The 18,614-nt window shown below is 32.2% G+C and overlaps 2 protein-coding genes across 2 annotated transcripts in view; one reads left to right on the forward strand and one right to left on the reverse strand.

The window, feature by feature from the left end:
* The window catches only part of LOC106766890 (protein CWC15 homolog), a 3,518-nt gene extending 833 nt beyond the window's left edge, over positions 1-2,685 (reverse strand). Inside the window, exons 1-5 of the mRNA XM_014651668.2 lie at positions 2,488-2,685; positions 1,289-1,392; positions 1,110-1,151; positions 910-997; positions 64-157 (exon numbers count right to left, since the gene is read on the reverse strand). Coding sequence (XP_014507154.1) covers positions 64-157; positions 910-997; positions 1,110-1,151; positions 1,289-1,392; positions 2,488-2,618 — 459 coding nt within the window. The 5' untranslated portion in view covers positions 2,619-2,685. The remainder of the gene's footprint in view (positions 1-63; positions 158-909; positions 998-1,109; positions 1,152-1,288; positions 1,393-2,487) is intronic.
* Positions 2,686-16,353: 13,668 nt separating this feature from the next.
* LOC106765575 (probable aspartyl protease At4g16563) lies at positions 16,354-18,112 on the forward strand. The gene has a single exon (XM_014650252.2). The coding sequence runs from the start codon at positions 16,468-16,470 to the stop codon at positions 17,893-17,895; it is 1,428 nt and encodes a 475-aa protein (XP_014505738.1). The 5' UTR covers positions 16,354-16,467; the 3' UTR covers positions 17,896-18,112.
* The last annotated feature ends 502 nt before the right edge of the window (positions 18,113-18,614 follow it).

The following is an 18,614-nucleotide window of genomic DNA, read 5'->3' on the forward strand; positions in this document are numbered from 1 at the left end:
ATATGGAAAGCTTCAATGACATCACATGAACACAGCTAAGAAGAGCAAAAGAAGATATAAGACCTTGCGTAGCTTTTCCTCTGCTCTTTCCTTCTTTATCTGTTCAAGCTCAGCTAGCAATGCTTCAGTGTCATCTTCCTCGTCGTCATCATCGTCACTGAGAATGATAAGGAAAGATTAGAATCATACTACCATTATTAATAAGTGTAGACATTTGTCTGATTACGAATTTTGATATAAGAAATTTAACTTCAAATACCAATAAAATTACAAAAAGATAATTCCAAATGCACCAAAAGACAGGGGAAAACAGCTATAAAGTTAAATCACTTGTTTCCGTCCAAATATCTCACATCTTTCTAGAAAACCAATTACACTACTCCTACACTTCATGGCAAAATTAATCTAACACAAAAACGTCAGCTGGAAAGAGATCCTTAATAATGAAATGGAACTCATTAAAAAGAGTCAAAGAAAAAACAGCGTCATCAAAACCAAATCCAATGGCTCATCAGACGTGACTTGAAACGCGAAAAGGCTGGGCTGCATGCTATCTCATGTCATCACATTACATGCCAAAGTGCCGAATTGCACAAAAACAACAGCATGCTTGTCGATGCACATCTGCTAATGCATGCACATGAACAGTATATCTAGTTTAACCTGCCTACATATAATAATGAACCTTATTTGTTTTGTAAAACCTAATTAATACATGACCACATTATAACTTTAATTATATTCTCATAGATGCAACACTATAAAAGTCATTCTATTGTTATAAATATTTCTGCACTGGCATTTTTATATTCTTCAACGTTGAGACAAATCAATTGCATGTAAATACAAACTACACATTAAATGAACATTTGATACTTCTAAACAAAAGGTTCATGCTAAATTACAAACCTCTCGTCATCACTTTTAACTTCAACATCAGAATCATCTGCGTCAACACTTCGAGCAACAATGTGGTCTTCAATTTCTCTCCTTGATCCTGTCAAGATAAAGACAAAATACAATTATGGTTTATTCCCTTCTCATTTCTTCTCCTCCATTTTTAGATAGAAGGCTATGTGTAAATGTAAACTAATTCGTAAATAGAATACCTTCCAAAAACAGGTGACTACCCTTTCCATGATCCCTGTCATCTGTCAGAGAATAGAATAGAATCGAACAGTTACAACTAGCGATAAAACAAAACAAAAAATTCGCATGTGACAGAATTGATGCAATTCAAATGCAGCAAATAGAAATGTATAGAAACATTGCACATTGCTTTCCCTACCGTAAGATTTATTTTTTGATGAAAAATGCCTCCGTTCACGATCTTCCAGTTCGTCACGCAGGTTCCTTCTTTTTAACTCATCTTGTGTGTCCTGCCCTTCTTTCCTGGAAAGGTTGAATTACAATTATTAGCGAGGAAACTACAACATTTGTACAAGTAAAACAGCATGTTTTCCAACATAATAATGGACAACATCAATCCCAAGTATGGAGCAATATAGCTTCTTAATCGTTAAGAAGAAAAAAGTGAGAAAAAAAAAAAGGAAGAAAAATGATCATTTCAATCATACATCAGGAACAAGATATAATTTTAAATTTAAGCACCACTACATGCATTGTTATCCAAGCCAGAACAGTTATCAAAGTCGCCATTTAACTTGTAAAATCGCATTAGTTAACGAGCTTATTACCCTTTCTAGGTTAAGTTGGTAATAGAAATGTTTTCTGATGAAAACACAGAACTTGAGAGTTTAGACTTGAGAACTGTAAAATAATTTTAGAGGGTTTTAAAAATCCTCCTCATCTCATTCTATATATAAAAAAATTGTAACCCTAGACACAAATAGGATAATCTTAGAAACAATATAATCATAATAAATAGGTAAATATTTTAACATTTAGGACCGTGTTGGCAAGCTCAGCCAGAGGTTGTTAAACAACTCTCTCTTATGTTTGGCTTGTGAAAATTAAAAAAAAAAAAAAAAAAGACAAATCTTGCAATAAGGTTCCCCTTATCACATTTCACGGCGTCTCTCCTCTTCGCATCTCCTTTTTCCGTTCACGACACCCATCGCCAAATCTCCTTCTTCGCTATTCTGCGATTTACCCTTGTTCCTCCCCACTGCGATTAATCCCTTGTTCCTTCCCCACTGCGATTAATCCCTTGTTCCTTCCCCACTGCGATTTCTCCCTTGTTCCTTCCCTACTGCGATTTCTCCCTTGTTTTCTCCTTTGCTCCTTCCCCACTGCGATTTCCCCTTTCTCACTATGATTAAACTGCCATTGTTGGGTTTCTTTGCGACTTCCCCGATTGCTAATTGTAAATCCTTAGACAATTTGAAAAAACCTAAACTACAAGTTTTGTTTTTTCTCCAAATTCCAGAATATGAATTTGATGAAAAGATTATTTATGTTCAATTTGAAGTGGAATAAATATACGAAAAACAAAATTGGGGAAAAAAGATTAGGAAAAAATAAAACCTGGGCTTGAGAGTGGTGTGCGATGCGATGTCCCTAGAAGAGTACTTTTGTGAGGGACCGAAAATTCGAGTACCACCTTGTTCGTTGCCCCCTTTTGCAGGTGCCCAAGTAGGTCGAGCGGCGGTAGTCATTGGATTTCAAGTTCTAGGGATCGAATTTGATGTCACTTTCCTTCACTGGGGAGATTGGTTACGCTTATATAAATAGAGAATGGGAAGAGCTGTATGGGCTTATTCAAAAGGCTTAAATAATCACTTAAAAAAATAAAATTAGAAAATTTATGTATAAAATATCCTTTAAAATGATATAGATAACGAAAAATAAAAAATAGTAATTTTTATCAGAATTACTAAAATATAAATATTATTAACTTTATAAGAAATATGATCATAAAAATAGTTTAGAATAAATAAGTGTTGATTTGATGTCACTGATTAATTAAATTTAAAATAACAGATAAAATTTCAAGAGTAAAATAATAAAAATGAGTTATATTAATAAAGATAAAATTGTAGATATTATTATTAATAATTATAAGTATTAGTGTTAATTAATCATTGTTTATAATAATTAAGAATAGTGTGACTATTTTATTGTATAATAAAAACTAAAGATATAATTAAAAAATAATTGTTAATAATAAAATTAATTATAAATATTGCTCAAAGCATCAAATCGCTGCCCGATTCCATGTCTGACCCAAGTGTTCATAAAGAAATGATTAACTTCCAAAAACAAATCTTCCTTAGAAAAATCAAGCAATCTAGCAAGCCTTTTGGCCCAAATGCAAAAGCATTGCGAATTCTAAAGAAATTTCCTGGTTCATCACATCATCAATGCAAGTATTAGCCATAATTAAATCAGACAGAACCTATAAACTAATAATGTCAATAAAATAATTATTCTAGCTATATATTTGTTTAAATTTTTTAAAATTAAAATTTAATAAATATTTTATTTAGTATAATTTTCTTTTAAATACTTATTTGAATGAACATAAAAATAATTATTTTTATTTAGATCAATTTTAATTTAATAAAAATTTAAATAAAATTTATTGAATATTTTAATTAGTTTAATCTAGCATTTAAATATAATTTAATACATGTTAATATTTTAACATATAATTTATACAAAAAAACAAGCAAAACACATTAAAAAATATAAAAACAAAAGAATTTTTTAAAAAATCAAAAATAAAATTAAAATTTTGAAATTTGAAAAGGAATATTTGTAACATCCCAATTTAGTAATATGAAAGTATTAAAATGAACATTACATAGATAATGATACAACAAACTATTGAATAAAATTCTTCACCTCAAGGACCAAAAGCACAACTTAAACTTCAAACTTCTCATCTAACTTCCCGCTTAGCCAACTAAAAAGATTGCATCCCTAAACTCATATCATTAATGTGATCATCGCAAAAGAGAAAATAATATACAGACAAACAAACACAAAAGCAAGGGTGAGCTAGATATACAAACATCATACTATTACAATAACACACAACATACATGTTTAATTCAAGTATACTGGATCACACATCATAACTTGTTACACTTTAAACTTGACTCGTCCAGACTTAGAATGATTGTCGAACTATGGCGGGTCATGCACTCCCGGTGGCCTCTACTGCTTTGCAAAGTCATTGTCAATGGGTTTCACCTTACCACACTCACGAGGTTAGTCTGTTGCGGACCTTGAGGCATACTAGAAGCCTCCAAGACTAAGACCTCCTGTTACTCCTCACGACATGGTTCAATCCTCTCTACTTGAGAATGAAATACCATTGGAGTTTTAGGATAACCCCCAAGACTGAGCTTACTGCAATCATTTTAAACTTACACAGACACTACCATGCAACCTCCCCGTGAGGATCATGGAATTACGTCCATCAACCATACTTATAACCATATACTATCACATTGAATTCAAACATATAACTTCACTGATCATACAATATCATAGGTACTTCTACACCATTCTAATAATAAAAAAAAAGCTTAAGGTTATCATAAAACAAGGATAAAAAGAATAAAAATAGGTTCTGGACAAGTCGCTCAGTGCACCAAACTCGTTGTGCGAATAACAAAAACAATGGGTTTTACTTACTCACATTTGCTCAGCACACCAAGCATGTGCGCTCAGCTAAAGCCCAGTAGCTCAACGTACCAGGTTCGTGCGCTCAGCTAAAGCCCAGTAGCTCAGCGCACCAAGTCTGTGCGTTCAGTTAAACTAAAAATTCAGTTGCAAGTGCCATAAGCAGTGACTCACACTCTCCAAACACTATTCAAATTAACTGACATTAAACCCATATAATTACCAGTCGCATAGCGACTAGATTCGCAAAGTGAATCACGAGACAGAGGGAAATCCTCTCCAGTCACTCGCACAACGCACCAATTCGTTGTGCGAATGACTAAGCAGAGAGCACCTCGCTGTGAGGACTCGCTGTGCGAAAACATTCGCTCAACATGTATGCATAATCTGCAAAACGAAGGTTCTGCATAATTAAGCAACTCACACACTGTTTACCATTTCTAACCATTTTCCCTATCTTCTAACACAAGTAATTTGTGTTTTATGCCTAATTAAACTTGTTTAGATGATCTTAACCCCTCCTACTACAAATCTAAAGTGATTAAGACTCAAACTTAACTTTAAAACACCAATTTTGACAACTTAAGAACCCAAATTTAGTTCAACCACTTTGCACATATTTTTGACCAATTTGGTGACTCTAACAAGTCACAAATAACCTCCATATATTGTCTCAACAGACTACAAGAGCCCTAGACTCCTAACTCTCAAATTCATTATCTCACTTCCTTCAAAATAACTTAAAACACTACCAATTCACTATGCTTTCTATTTAAACAATGTTGTAACAGATTTCACACCCCAAATTACTCTCAACCTGATCAATTACAACAAATTAAACTCATTCACTCAGTCCATAACATCACAGCCAGTTCATAGATTTCACATTCCAACACATACAACACAATATACTAAAAAACGTAAAATTCAACTCCAAATAGTACACCAACTCAGAATTCAGTAACATACACTTCATGCAACCAATTTAAAGAAGTATTATAGTTCCCCTTATCTCAAAACTTCACAGCCCAGCTCAAGGACTCACCTCAACAGTACCTTGAGTTGCGAGTAACCTAGACAACACCCTACAAACCACCAACTAGTGATCAATAATAGCTCTTAGAGCTATAATTTGAGCAGAGAATGAAAAAGAGAAAGCACAAGACACATACAACCAGCAGAGATTGCATGGTACAAGTTCAAGAATAGTGGAGAAACAGGACATAACAACTTACTCGCTAAGACCAGAAATTGATCAGTCATTTTTGAAGCCCTCTACGTCGTGGACATCTGGGAACTTCCTGATCGTAAATCCGACAACTCAGTGAGAAGAAATGGTAGAGAGAAGGCAGAGAAAGGGAATAAAGAAGAGAGCTCTCAAGAGAGACAATGGTTCCTCATATAATGGAGTGAACCTGGAATTCAACGTTTTTATGTTAACATTATTTTATTATTAATGGCTCAGTCTCATTATTTGTTGCCACTCGTGCACTCCTAAGGTTGACTCTTCTCAATCTTTACAATATTTACCTAATTTTGAAATCTAAAAAAATGAATATTGAATTTTGAAATTAAAAAAAATGTTTATTAAAATTTGAGAATCGTTAAAATTATTATCAAATTTTAAAATTTGATAAGTCGTTAAATTATATTTCAAAATTCAATTAGGGACTTTATTGAATTTTAAAATTCAATTAAGAAAATGAAGGGGTGTTGTTAAGATTAGCTTAAAAAGGTGAGAGTAAAAGAGGGTGATGGGTTGGAGATTATTACATAAGAGAAAAAGTAATTTTATCCTTGTAAAAATGGTAGTTTAGACTTTAAGAAAACGTTTGGAGGTGTAGAAAAAAAACATGGAGGTATAAGTAGAAACCCCAAAAGAGAGAATGCGAAGTAATAAAAGTAGTATTCCACTCTAATAACAAAACGTAACATAAGTTTACTGATTTTTATTATGTTATAATCATATGATAAGAACAATTGTAATTTCTCATTAAAAAAAATGTAAAATTGTAATTAGTTTATATAAAATGCTTCATGGTAATAATTATACAACTGAAAACACTTTCAATTTTCAAGTGGTCGTAATGAGGGATGAGGGCACAACTAATTAGAATGATCATATTTCTATACAAATTTTTATTTATTTCTGATTTTTTTTCTCAATTATTATGTAATCATTTTATTGTCAACTATGATTAATTACAAAATGATATATTGTTCAAATTTCTAAACTTTAAATAAAATAGGTTTAATTGCTTATTTTGTCTCCAGTTTGGTTGAAGTGTGTCAAATTCGTCCCCTTTTAGAAAAATGTCAATTTCGTCCTCATATAGAAAAAATTTGTATCAATCAAGTCATCTCCGTTAAAAATCATTGCTTTCAAAACTCACTTTATCCACTGCAAAATCAGGTATCGGACCCATAAAGTGGTTATTATTTAAAACTCATAGCACCATTAGTTTATTTTTAACGAAAATGACTTGATTGACACAAATTTTTTCTATATGAGCACGAAATTGACATTTTTCTAAAAAGGGGACGAATTTGACCCACTTCAACCAAACTGGGAACAAAAGAAACAATTAAACCAATAAAATAACTACTATATCTAATTATGTGTAAAATAATGATAGATTGAAACAGAGATCTGATCTATTCTTCCTTCGTAATACACACAAGTAGTATTCCACCAAATGTGATAAGAAGATTTTATAATTGATAATTCTAAGAATAGGCAATTGAACAAACAACACTAACCTCATGGATATCCCGCGACCACAACAAGTTATAATAAATGACAATATATATTAGTTTATAGTAAGGTCAAGAGCACGATAAAAAGATGCAATTGAATTTTAATGCTCTTGCTCAGGTTGGAGACTTTACTCTGAATCTAGCTAGAATAGTTTTAAAATAACTTAGTTTAAAATATTTATTATTTTAAAATTATCTTTGCATGATAGTGATAGCAATTATCACAATATTGATGCAAGTGTTATATTAAATAATTTCCATTATTTTTAGTTTTAATCAGGAAAAGATGAATATTATTTTTCACGTGAAGAATAGACAATGTTGTTTATTTTAAAAAAATATTCATGTCATGTATAAAATATATATAATTACATTTGTTTATATGAGTTATAAGGTTGACCTAATACTAAAACATGAAAAAAAAAAAAGAATGTAAGAGATTGTAGGAATCAACTCTTCTCGTTAATATTTGAAAGATATAATCTTAATTTAAAGGTTTTGGAAGGAAAGAGGAGAAAGATTATGAATTCAATTTCCTCATTAGCATAAAAAAAACACATTTAATTTACACAATTTATTTTCTGGTGTATTTTTGTAACCCTTGTATTATTTATCTTGACTGGTAGTATCGTGTCTCTTTCAGACTTTCCTCAAAGGGAACATTTTACAATCGCATCACTATTTATTGTGAGAAATATTAACAACACATTTCTTATCTCTTAATGGTACATTTTATTATTTTTATATAGATATTATGAGATTTGGTGGTTCTGTCAAAAAATAAAGATCATCTAAATGTCAAATTGACAACAAATTGCGAAATAATAGATGGCTACAAAAATATGCCCCACGACGTCTTTGAGCATTCCACTTGCATAACAACAAAGTAAGAAAGGAATTTTCACATATTACTCATCATGAAGGACTTCTTTTTTGGGACAACTTTTCTACATTTATATGATAATTTTGATTTTGATTTTGTTAATTTGTTCTTTTCTTTTTTATTAAAGTAATCAAAGGAAACTAAAGCCAATCTATTTTCTCCACTCACATTTAATTTTTAGATATTAATTCATGCAACTGCTCTTCCATCATTTAATATATATTCTATTTAAATTTCAACATAATATATATTTACATTTTGAGTTTGAGAACCTTATATATCATTTAATAGCTATTTAATATATATTTTTACATCTCTAATATGATTGTATCGTTAATATAATTTATAATGCTACCGAAACCCATTTAACGACACGTTTATCTTCGGGAAGACGCAGCTCAAGTCTTCTTTTTACTTTATGGTGCTTATCATTTTTTTTTATAGTGACGTAGATTGTATATGTTTATGGTAATTAACAACAGTTTATTGTAAATAAATTTAGAATTTTTATAGTCAACAAAGGACAAAGTTGTCCGTGAATAGTATCGAAATGGGGGAAAGCGAAAAAGAGATCGGAGAGAATTCCATTCCATGGTTAATACATACGCCAAAATAGAATCGAATAAGAAGCTGTAAGATTAATCAGACAACAGCAGAAGCAAGCAACATGGGAAATGATAATCACCCTAATTCATATATCATAGGAAGAAAAAAAACCTAGAGATCAAAGCGAAAGCATGGAAAGGTCATGGAGGCTCTGCTGCACGAGGTGGGAGTTCTCCGCCTGCGATGGAGGGGAAGGAGTGAGCGTTCTCCAAATCAAGCGAAGAGCGTGTTCCATTCGAGCGACGCGGGAGATTTGGGGTTCGGTGCTGAAAGCGATGTGACCCAATTGGAAAAGGAAGAGTCTGGATTGGTGAAGAGCGTTGTCGCGGAAGAATCTGAAACCCATCAAGAATTTGAGGACGAGTGGACAGACGAAGCCAACCACCGCTGGTCTCAAACCGTGGCCGAGAGCCGCCGCGTACAACACCATCGTGGTAGTGACAGTGTAGTAAGAAGTGTGATATTTTTAGAGCAAGTGGGTTTGAGGCGATGGTTTAGAAAAGCATGTTCCGAGACGGGTTTTCAAGTCTTCAACTCCTTTACGGATGGTCGAAGAAAATCCCACCAATGCTGCGTCAAATATCACCTTAAAATATATTTATTTATATAATATATCATATGCCTCTCCTAAAGTTGATGTACTATTACTATCCTCGTTTTGCTTTTCCACTCCATTGTGTACTGTTTTTTCTTTCTAATTCTTCTTATTTTTGTTTTGCTGAAATTGAAAGTTTAAACCATAACATAGGATAAATGTGTATTTAATTATGTGTTTAGGATGTTAAAAATACGGTGTATTTAATATGAAGATGTAACAGGTATTTTAATACTTAACTTGTAAACAGGTCAAGTATAAATATTATATTATTATATTATATGTAGATACCCGTTTCTTAAAAAAAATAAAAATAATAACTTAATACTATTATACCTGATCTTTGTCATTTGTGTATTACATGATAGACTTATTAGGTTTTCGTTATAAGGAAAATGATTTTTTACATTAATAGTTTAGTTTAGGGGAAACCTGCGAAAATTCGACCACTGTTTCTTAATTTCATGAATTAATTAATGTGGTTTAGCATAAGGTGGGATGGTTTTTGTTGACTCTTGGGAAGTTGAGAGGTCAAGGATACAAGTGAGAAATTAGAAAATCTAATTAATTGTGGAATTATAAAGAGGCCTGCCCAATGTCGACAATAGTGGGCTCACTAGCTCCATTTTAACGTTTCAGGCTTTTTGTCACTCCAAATATAGAAATCCATGTAAGACTTGAAATTAACTTTTATTCATAAGTTAAATTAGTTTATTTATATATGTAATAAATTTGTCAGAGCTTTTTAACTAATGAGAAACTTTATTTAAACATTTTTTTAATAATGATTTCCGTGATTTATACTCGGGTGGGATTTAAAAAACCGTGACTTTTATTTATAATTTGTAAAAATTGTGTGATAGAAAAAGAAAGGGGAATATGGTTGTCTGATCCGAAAAGAAAGGAGAAGCCAACCACTTCTAGAGAAATAAACGAGAAAAATGTGGTCCTATTAATAAGGTGGTGATGTGGCACTTTTACCACTATTTCAGATGTGCATTTATTGTTGGGATAACATTAATTTTCTCATGAAATAATAAGAGCTACTCCAAGTACGTCTTTTTCGAAAGCCAGAGCATTCAATAATAATAATAATAATAATTATTATTATTAAAATTAAATTTAAATATATTTTTAGTTTTTATATTTAGGACGATTTTAGTTTTAATTCCTCTTTCAAATTAAGGTACAATTTAGTCCTTCAACCTTAAAAAATTCTGATTTTAGTCATTTTTATCAAATTTTTTTAACTTTATTTGACACATTTTTGTTTTAATATTAACTGAGAAACGCGTTTGAAATAGTTAAAAAAATTTGGTAAAAAAGACTAAAACTAGAGTTTTCTAAAATTGAAAAATTAAATTGTACAGGAATTAAAACCAAAATCATCTTAAAAGTATAGAAACTAGAAACATATTTAACCTTTATTATTATTATTATTATTAAAACACATTGTGCATCCACATTTTCAATTGTGTTAAAACTAAATATTTGTGTAACTTTTTTATTTTTATGTATTTTTAAGTCTCTGTAATCACTAATTCATATTCTAAAATTTAACTCGGTTTAATCTGATTATAAAATATAGTAAACTTTATTCATAAAATCAATACACGTTTAGTGACGTTTTTTTATTCATTTTTAAAAGAATATTTATACAATTTTTTATTAACTTTATAGATACAAAAGATAAATAAGATTGATAATAGTGGAAAATATGTAATTTGTCTTCAAAAAAAAGTCATAGTTGAATAAAAAAATATTAATATTGAATTTGTGTACAGTGAGTTAGCTTAGCATAGCTAATTCGTCATACATTGTAGACATGGAAAGAGAGAGATTAGATAGTTACTTTTTAAAAAATAAAATAAATTTGAATACAGTTATACTACTCTGTGGGTTACAGTTTTTCTCACGATGTATTTATAATATTATTAAAAGGATATTAAGGATTGAAACAGAAAAATAAGTGTATAGAATAAAAAAACCACAAAAACTGAATCCTCATTTGCTTTTTACACTTCCCTAAATATCTATGTACACCGTCACCATCGTTATCATCCCCATTGTTTCTGTCAGCATCACTGCTGTAGATTAAGAATAAGAGAGGGGAAACACGGCAGAGGAAAAGAAAATCAAATACGAAAAAGAATCTCGATCCAAAAAGTTTTTTTTTTTTAGAATGTATTTCATTTGTTATGGATTTGTTTTTGAAACACATTTTATGTAAAGGTGTTCCATAAAACTCATTTTGTATGCATTCTAAAAAAATTGTTTTGAAAATCTCATCCTGGAAAAGTACTTCGGAAATGCATTTTATCTATTTCGAAAATTCTATTCCAAAAAACGCATTCGAGAATTTTGTTTTAAAAAAATATTTCTAGAAAATCCAGAAAATTGTTCAGAAAAGTTTTTGAAACGTGTATTCCGAAAAGTCACTTTTACATCATTTTGAAAATTTGAGGAGTGTGCAAAGAAACCGTGGGGTGCAGAAAGTAAAAGCCTTCGGTTGGTATTCTGTTCAAGTACGAGGCTAACCCAAAATGTATCAACATCCTGACCCATATGAAAAGCCCATTGTCGTTGCATTTGTTTTCACTTCTGAGGTTCTCTTGGTATGGATTCTACTACACACAAAGGCATATACCTACATACCAAATTTATCTAATCACCATATTTACTGAGTCCTATTAACCAATAACTCTTCAACTGATAACAAATGAGAATAAAAAATGAAAGAAAAATAGAAGAAAATTAAAGTGGCTTGAATTGGGTAAAAGAAAATTAAAATAAATTGAAAAGTAAAATAATGTTATTTATTATTATTGTTAAAAGAAGGAAACGACAAAAACATGATAATTATGTTTTTAATTTTTGGACAAGTGCTTTTAGAATATTTGTTACATGATTGATCATAAAGATTGATTACGCTACACATTTATACCCTTTTTATTATTTTATTTTGTGCGAAAAGTTATTATTTATTTCTCTTTATTTCCATGCTTTGCGTACCTTTGTGAAGGAAACCTGGACATTACTTTCTGGTCTTTCTTTTTTCATTCTTCTAGCATTTACTTTGAATAAGAAGAGAATTCTTCTGGTGAGAGGTATTCTAATGCTTTTTGTAGGTTATTTATTTTTAATAAATTGGATCTTTAATACATCAGTAACGTTGAATAAATAAATAAATATATAGAAAGAGAAACAGATAGAAAGAGATAAACAGAGGAAGATAATGGTCCATTAACAATTCAATAATAAAATACATTATATATATATAGAGTCAACAAACTATAATTCTTGTTAGAATAAATTTTAAATTACTCAAATATAAAACAAGAAATAAACTTATAATTCAATCTTATTAAATTAGTTTATAAAATAAAATTTACATTTATTAATAATACTATAAATTTTGCTATAAGATCATAAATAAAACTTTTGGACATGCTGATTGGCCATGCCTAAGTTTACGACTACATGTCTTGAGTTATGTTGGGAACTTGTTCGGAAATGAATCTCTCTAGGGCAACGACATAACTGTTGAGAATAATAATGAACGAAAATAACAAAAACATGGGATAATGGGATGTCCAACATTGCACTGGTCACGCTAACTTGGTATTTCTTTTTGGAGGATGATATTTTGATAACTCTTTTTAACAACTTTTTGACAACAGATTATTTTATTGGTCTGTTTGAATTTAACCTTAAAAAAATATTTGAAATGGACCAATAATAGATTGTCACATATACATTATAAAAAAAATATAAAAAAAAGTTGTTAAAGAGACTTTTTCAATTTTTTATGTCTCTATTATATCTATTATATGACATATAGCAGTTCCCTTTCTGGTATAAAATACAATAATTGCGTTCAGAATTATTTTACATAGCACAATCCTAGCTGGTAAGAAAACTTCATAGAAAACGCAGTGAATGAAATCTTTGGCACTCGGGAAAAAGACAGAAAAGAAAAAGTATATATTGGATAATATTTGTAGCAGATGTTGATTTCTGGGACTGCAGAAGCAATCAATAGACAGCAAAAGCACACAAATCTGAATTACTTTCTCTTCCTTAGCCAATTTTAGAGGACAAATTATTGATTATTCTTAGAGGGTTTTTCTAGATTTGCAAGTAAATGTGTTATTGTAAGCAACAAGATACGTTGTATGTAAACTGAGAAGTCTGAAAAATGTCCCAGGTTGTTGGATTTGCAAGTACATGTGAACTTTTTTTTCTAAGTAGAAGATTGTTGATATGACATGCTGATTTATATAGGTGGTGGGGTGGAAAGTAAAGCATGCTCATTCATATCACAATAAATCTGACTCTGAAATTTCCCTTTTGATAGGCTTTTGAAGGGTTTGTAAAAGTAAAGCATAAGGTGAGAATTAGGAGAGTTGATTTTAGGACAATGAATGAATTTGAAAATTGGGTACGAAGTCTCCGTAGATGGTATTCAATGCTTCTGCTTTTGAGAGAACATGTACTTAAATATTTTGCAGTGGAATGGCAATCAGACAAACCTTTAGCACCAAAATCTCACGAGCATCCCCACACAAAAAAATGTTGGAATTATAGAACGCCATAACATTTTTGGATTCACAATAAATAAGGTATTAATAAACATTATATGTTCATGGTTTCACAAGAAAGAGAGCAATAATAATGTAATGAAAAAAGCACTACAGCTGTCAAATTTCACGACAGAAGGAAAAATACATTCTCCATAATCTTATATTCGATGATGTTGTTGTAGTTCTTACATGCAAACGAAAGATAAATTTGTGTGTATGGAATAAAGAACTTGAAACTGATTTGGTGAATTGGATTTTCGGAGTTGGTCTAACATAATAATCATGAACATTGATGGTATCCATAATAATGAAGTTTAGTGGTTAAAACATCTTATTTTTATCCTAACAACATTTAATTATTCATGAATAATTTTCTTTCTATTTTTTGTCAAATCTCTTGATTTGTTGTATGAAAGTGTTATACAAATAGAGTTTCTCTTAGTTTTGTAGGTTAAGACATGAACGAAAGCAATAATACAAAAAGGATTTGGCCCACACAGTTTAATATTTGAATGAGTGGATGAATTGGATTACCCTACATGAGAATTGGTTCATGAGACTGATAGTAGGGTTTGAATTGTCAACGTTAGGTGCATGGCCAATCTTGTTTTTACTTCTTTCCTCTGCAACTCATGGAAACATTATCGTATAATAAGTTTATACAGAACCAGACAGTTCATGCCTCTTTATAGGATTGGTGTTCCATCCATTAGGTAGAGTCAACAGGACTTTTACTTTGTTTTTCCCTGCAATTAATCTCGTACATTACTCATATTGCCCACTTTATTAGTAATAATAACAAAATAGCAATGTGTGATGTTTTGATTTTGTGTACGATGTGAACATAATTACTTTCAATGACAAAATATTATGTTAAGAGATTATATATACCGAGTTGAGTTTATGATTATAAATCAAATGATTTTCACTCTACTATTATTAAAATTACATAAATAAAAATTGATAGAGGTTTTTATGACTTAGTCTTCTATATAAAAAAAATCATATCCGGTAAGTGGTTATAAATTTACCCTATTATATGATAAATTTAGTTTTCTAAAACATAGTCATATTTTAATTGAAGATAGTATGACAAATACAATTTCTTTTTAATTTAATTCAATATACGAATTTTCTAAAAATAAAGTCAAGCATTTATGTTAATGTAATGTTAATACATATGACATGAAAGATACTTAATTAGACTTAAAAATACTAAACATTTCTTAAAACATTTCATTTCAAATGAATGAGTTGAATTTAAAATAATATCCATTATATTAAATGAATATTTAAATATAGAAGTTGTCTTTAAAAGAAGTCTTTATTATCTTATTTGTTTTTGTTTGTGATATTTTTCAATTATAATAATTGTGTATTGTATGAGAATTATGCTATATGTTATATAATATATTTTTTTTCTTTGGATGTTATATGTATATAACTTTTTTTTTTCTTGTTACGAGGGAAGAGTTGTAAAATTTTGAAAATATTTTATAAAACCACACACAACACCTTTTGTATGGGGAGTTTCTCAACATGTGGAAGCATATTAAGGAGCTTCTTTGGCCCAATTTCTCATTCTTATGTGTCAAAGGATCTAACTCCCAAATTCAGTGAAAACAATAATATTTAAAATAAAAAATAAGTTAAACAATGTTTTTTCCTTTCTATTTTACATAATTGATTTCAATATTATAAAAATATCAAGATCAATACTATGAGTAATCTTAATTTAAAAACAATAAAAATGAAAAAAAAAACACCAACTTAATTTTTTTAATAATATATGATAGTAGTTTAAATTAAGAACAAAAGAATTCATATTTAAGATTGTTTATTTCGCGGTACTAAAATATCACCTCTCTTAAAAAAATTAAAAATAAACGCAGAAACTTGGATTGGATCATCTTCTTATCTTATCCTCTGAGAAAAAGGCAAGTCATGATTATATTCAAACATTAAAAAATAAAACGAAATCCCGTTTAAGGAGGCCCAACAAGTGTTTAGATAAAATAATTATGATTTTAACCAAAACCAACGAAGAGCTAGCGGGTTACAAAGAAAGAATTATTAAATTAGGGTAAATATTTATATTATTAAAAGAGTAATTTTGAAAAAATAAAGTTGTACTTGAATCTTTTAAAATTGTTAAGCGTGTAGCATCCGTACAGGGAAAAAACAAAAAGATATATTTTTTGGTGGGACAAAAAGAAAGAGATTGAAGAGTATATTTGAGATGAATTTTGAAAATGTAAGGAATTTAAAAAGATAAGTTCACATAACAGTGTCCTAAGTGCGGCAGCCACCACTGCTACCAAATCCATTGCATCGCTGTCACTCTCCATTCCCTTTATAAACCCTTCCTCTGTTAAAACATCACTCTTCCTACTAACACAACAAATTCAAAAACAACTCAGTACTCTGTTTTAGTTCATGCACATTAACAGATGACTCCCACTATGTTCTTGTCGTTGCTTTTCTTCATCATACTATCTATTTCACATCCCTCCTTCCAAATGCTACTCTTGCCACTTACACACACTCTTTCCCAAGCTCAATTCAACACCACTCACCACCTCTTGAAATCCACCTCCGCCCGTTCCGCCGCCCGCTTCCGCCGCCAACTCTCCCTCCCACTCTCACCTGGCAGTGACTACACCCTCTCCTTCAACCTGGGCCACCAGGCCCAGCCCATAACCCTTTACATGGACACAGGCAGTGACTTGGTATGGCTCCCCTGCGCCCCTTTCAAATGCATTCTCTGCGAGGGAAAGCCCAACGCCTCTCCGCCAGCCAACATCACTCGAAGCGTAGCCGTTTCGTGCAAGTCTCTCGCATGTTCCGCAGCGCATAACTTAGCCCCCTCTTCCGATCTCTGCGCAATGGCCCGTTGCCCTCTGGAATCGATTGAAACCTCCGAGTGTGCCAATTTCAAGTGTCCACCGTTTTACTACGCTTATGGCGACGGAAGCTTAGTCGCGCGTCTATATCGTGACTCCCTCTCTCTCTCTTCTCTGTCTCTTAGAAACTTCACCTTCGGTTGCGCTCATACAGCTCTCGCTGAACCTACCGGAGTCGCCGGATTCGGCCGCGGTTTGCTCTCTCTCCCGGCGCAGCTAGCCACTCTGTCTCCTCAACTTGGAAACCGCTTTTCGTACTGCCTTGTTTCTCACTCGTTTGACTCTGAGCGAGTTCAAAAATCGAGTCCGCTCATTCTCGGTCGTTACGAGGAGAAGGAAAAGGAGAAGATCAGTGGCGGTGGAATGGTTGAGTTTGCGTACACGCCTATGCTTGAAAACCCTAAGCATCCTTACTTTTATCTCGTTAGCTTAATCGGAATCTCTGTAGGGAAAAGGAATATTCCCGCACCGGAGATGCTGCAGCGGGTGAACCATCGAGGAGACGGTGGAGTTGTTGTGGATTCCGGCACGACGTTCACGATGTTGCCGGAGGCGTTTTACAACTCTGTCGTTGACGAGTTTGACCGCCGAGTCGGGCGAGTCAACCAGCGCGCGCGTAAGATTGAGGAGAAAACTGGACTCGCGCCGTGCTATTATTTGAACGCGGTGGCGGAAGTTCCTGTTATGACGCTGCGTTTTGCTGGAGGGAATTCCAGTGTGGTGCTGCCTAGGAAGAATTATTTTTACGAGTTTTTGGACGGCAGCGATGAGACAAAGGGAAAGAAGAGGGTGGGGTGTTTGATGTTGATGAACGGTGGAGATGAGCGTGAGCTGAGCGGTGGGCCGGGCGCCACACTCGGGAATTACCAGCAGCAAGGATTTGAGGTTGTGTATGACCTGGTAGAGAAGCGCGTGGGATTTGCCAAGAGGCATTGCGCGTCGCTCTGGGATAGACTGAATCGGGACAAGAACTAGCGCATGGTGCACTCCACACACACTGGATTCCCTCCCTGGGTCGGGCCTTTCTGTAAATTGAAATAGGGCGGGCTTTCGGGTCATGCGCTGTGTGTGTACTTAATAGGAAAGCTATAGACTGTTTGTTTGAAAACTCTGGATAGTTGTGGAATAGTATTGTAAAAATTGTAAGTAACGTAAATGATTCAGAATAATATTTATTTATTGAGGCCTGGAATTTATGTACTTGTTGGAGTTGCTGATGAACAGTGATGTCATGGGATGGAGGAACCTGTCCAAAATTCCAGCTGTGAGAAAAGAGGCGTATAGATGATCCAAGGAATTATTGTTTCGTAAATTTATTTCAATTCAGTTTTGGCCATCCCTTTGATGTTGGGACCATTGCTGCTTTGAGTCTCGACACGCCAATACAAAGGATTCTTGTCCATCACGGACTTTTTTCCATTTCATTCATCTAATTAATGTGTGATATACGATGTTCCACATTACAATATGGAGTTTGGACGTTAAATGATATGGAAAAAGAAATAAGTAAAAAAGAAATTCTTGTGTATGGTGGATAAATTAATGGAGGAGGTAACACGAAGTTGAACAAGTGTATCTTGGAATCATCATGAAATTGTGGTGCATGGGTTCTTCCTTCACAATATTTTTTTTTATAAGTTCGATTTTCGACGAGGAAATGTGAAACTAAACGACGACGAATCTTAGAGTATTCT

The sequence above is a fragment of the Vigna radiata genome, chromosome 7 (genome assembly GCF_000741045.1).
Source record: "Vigna radiata var. radiata cultivar VC1973A chromosome 7, Vradiata_ver6, whole genome shotgun sequence".
NCBI lineage: Eukaryota > Viridiplantae > Streptophyta > Magnoliopsida > Fabales > Fabaceae > Vigna > Vigna radiata.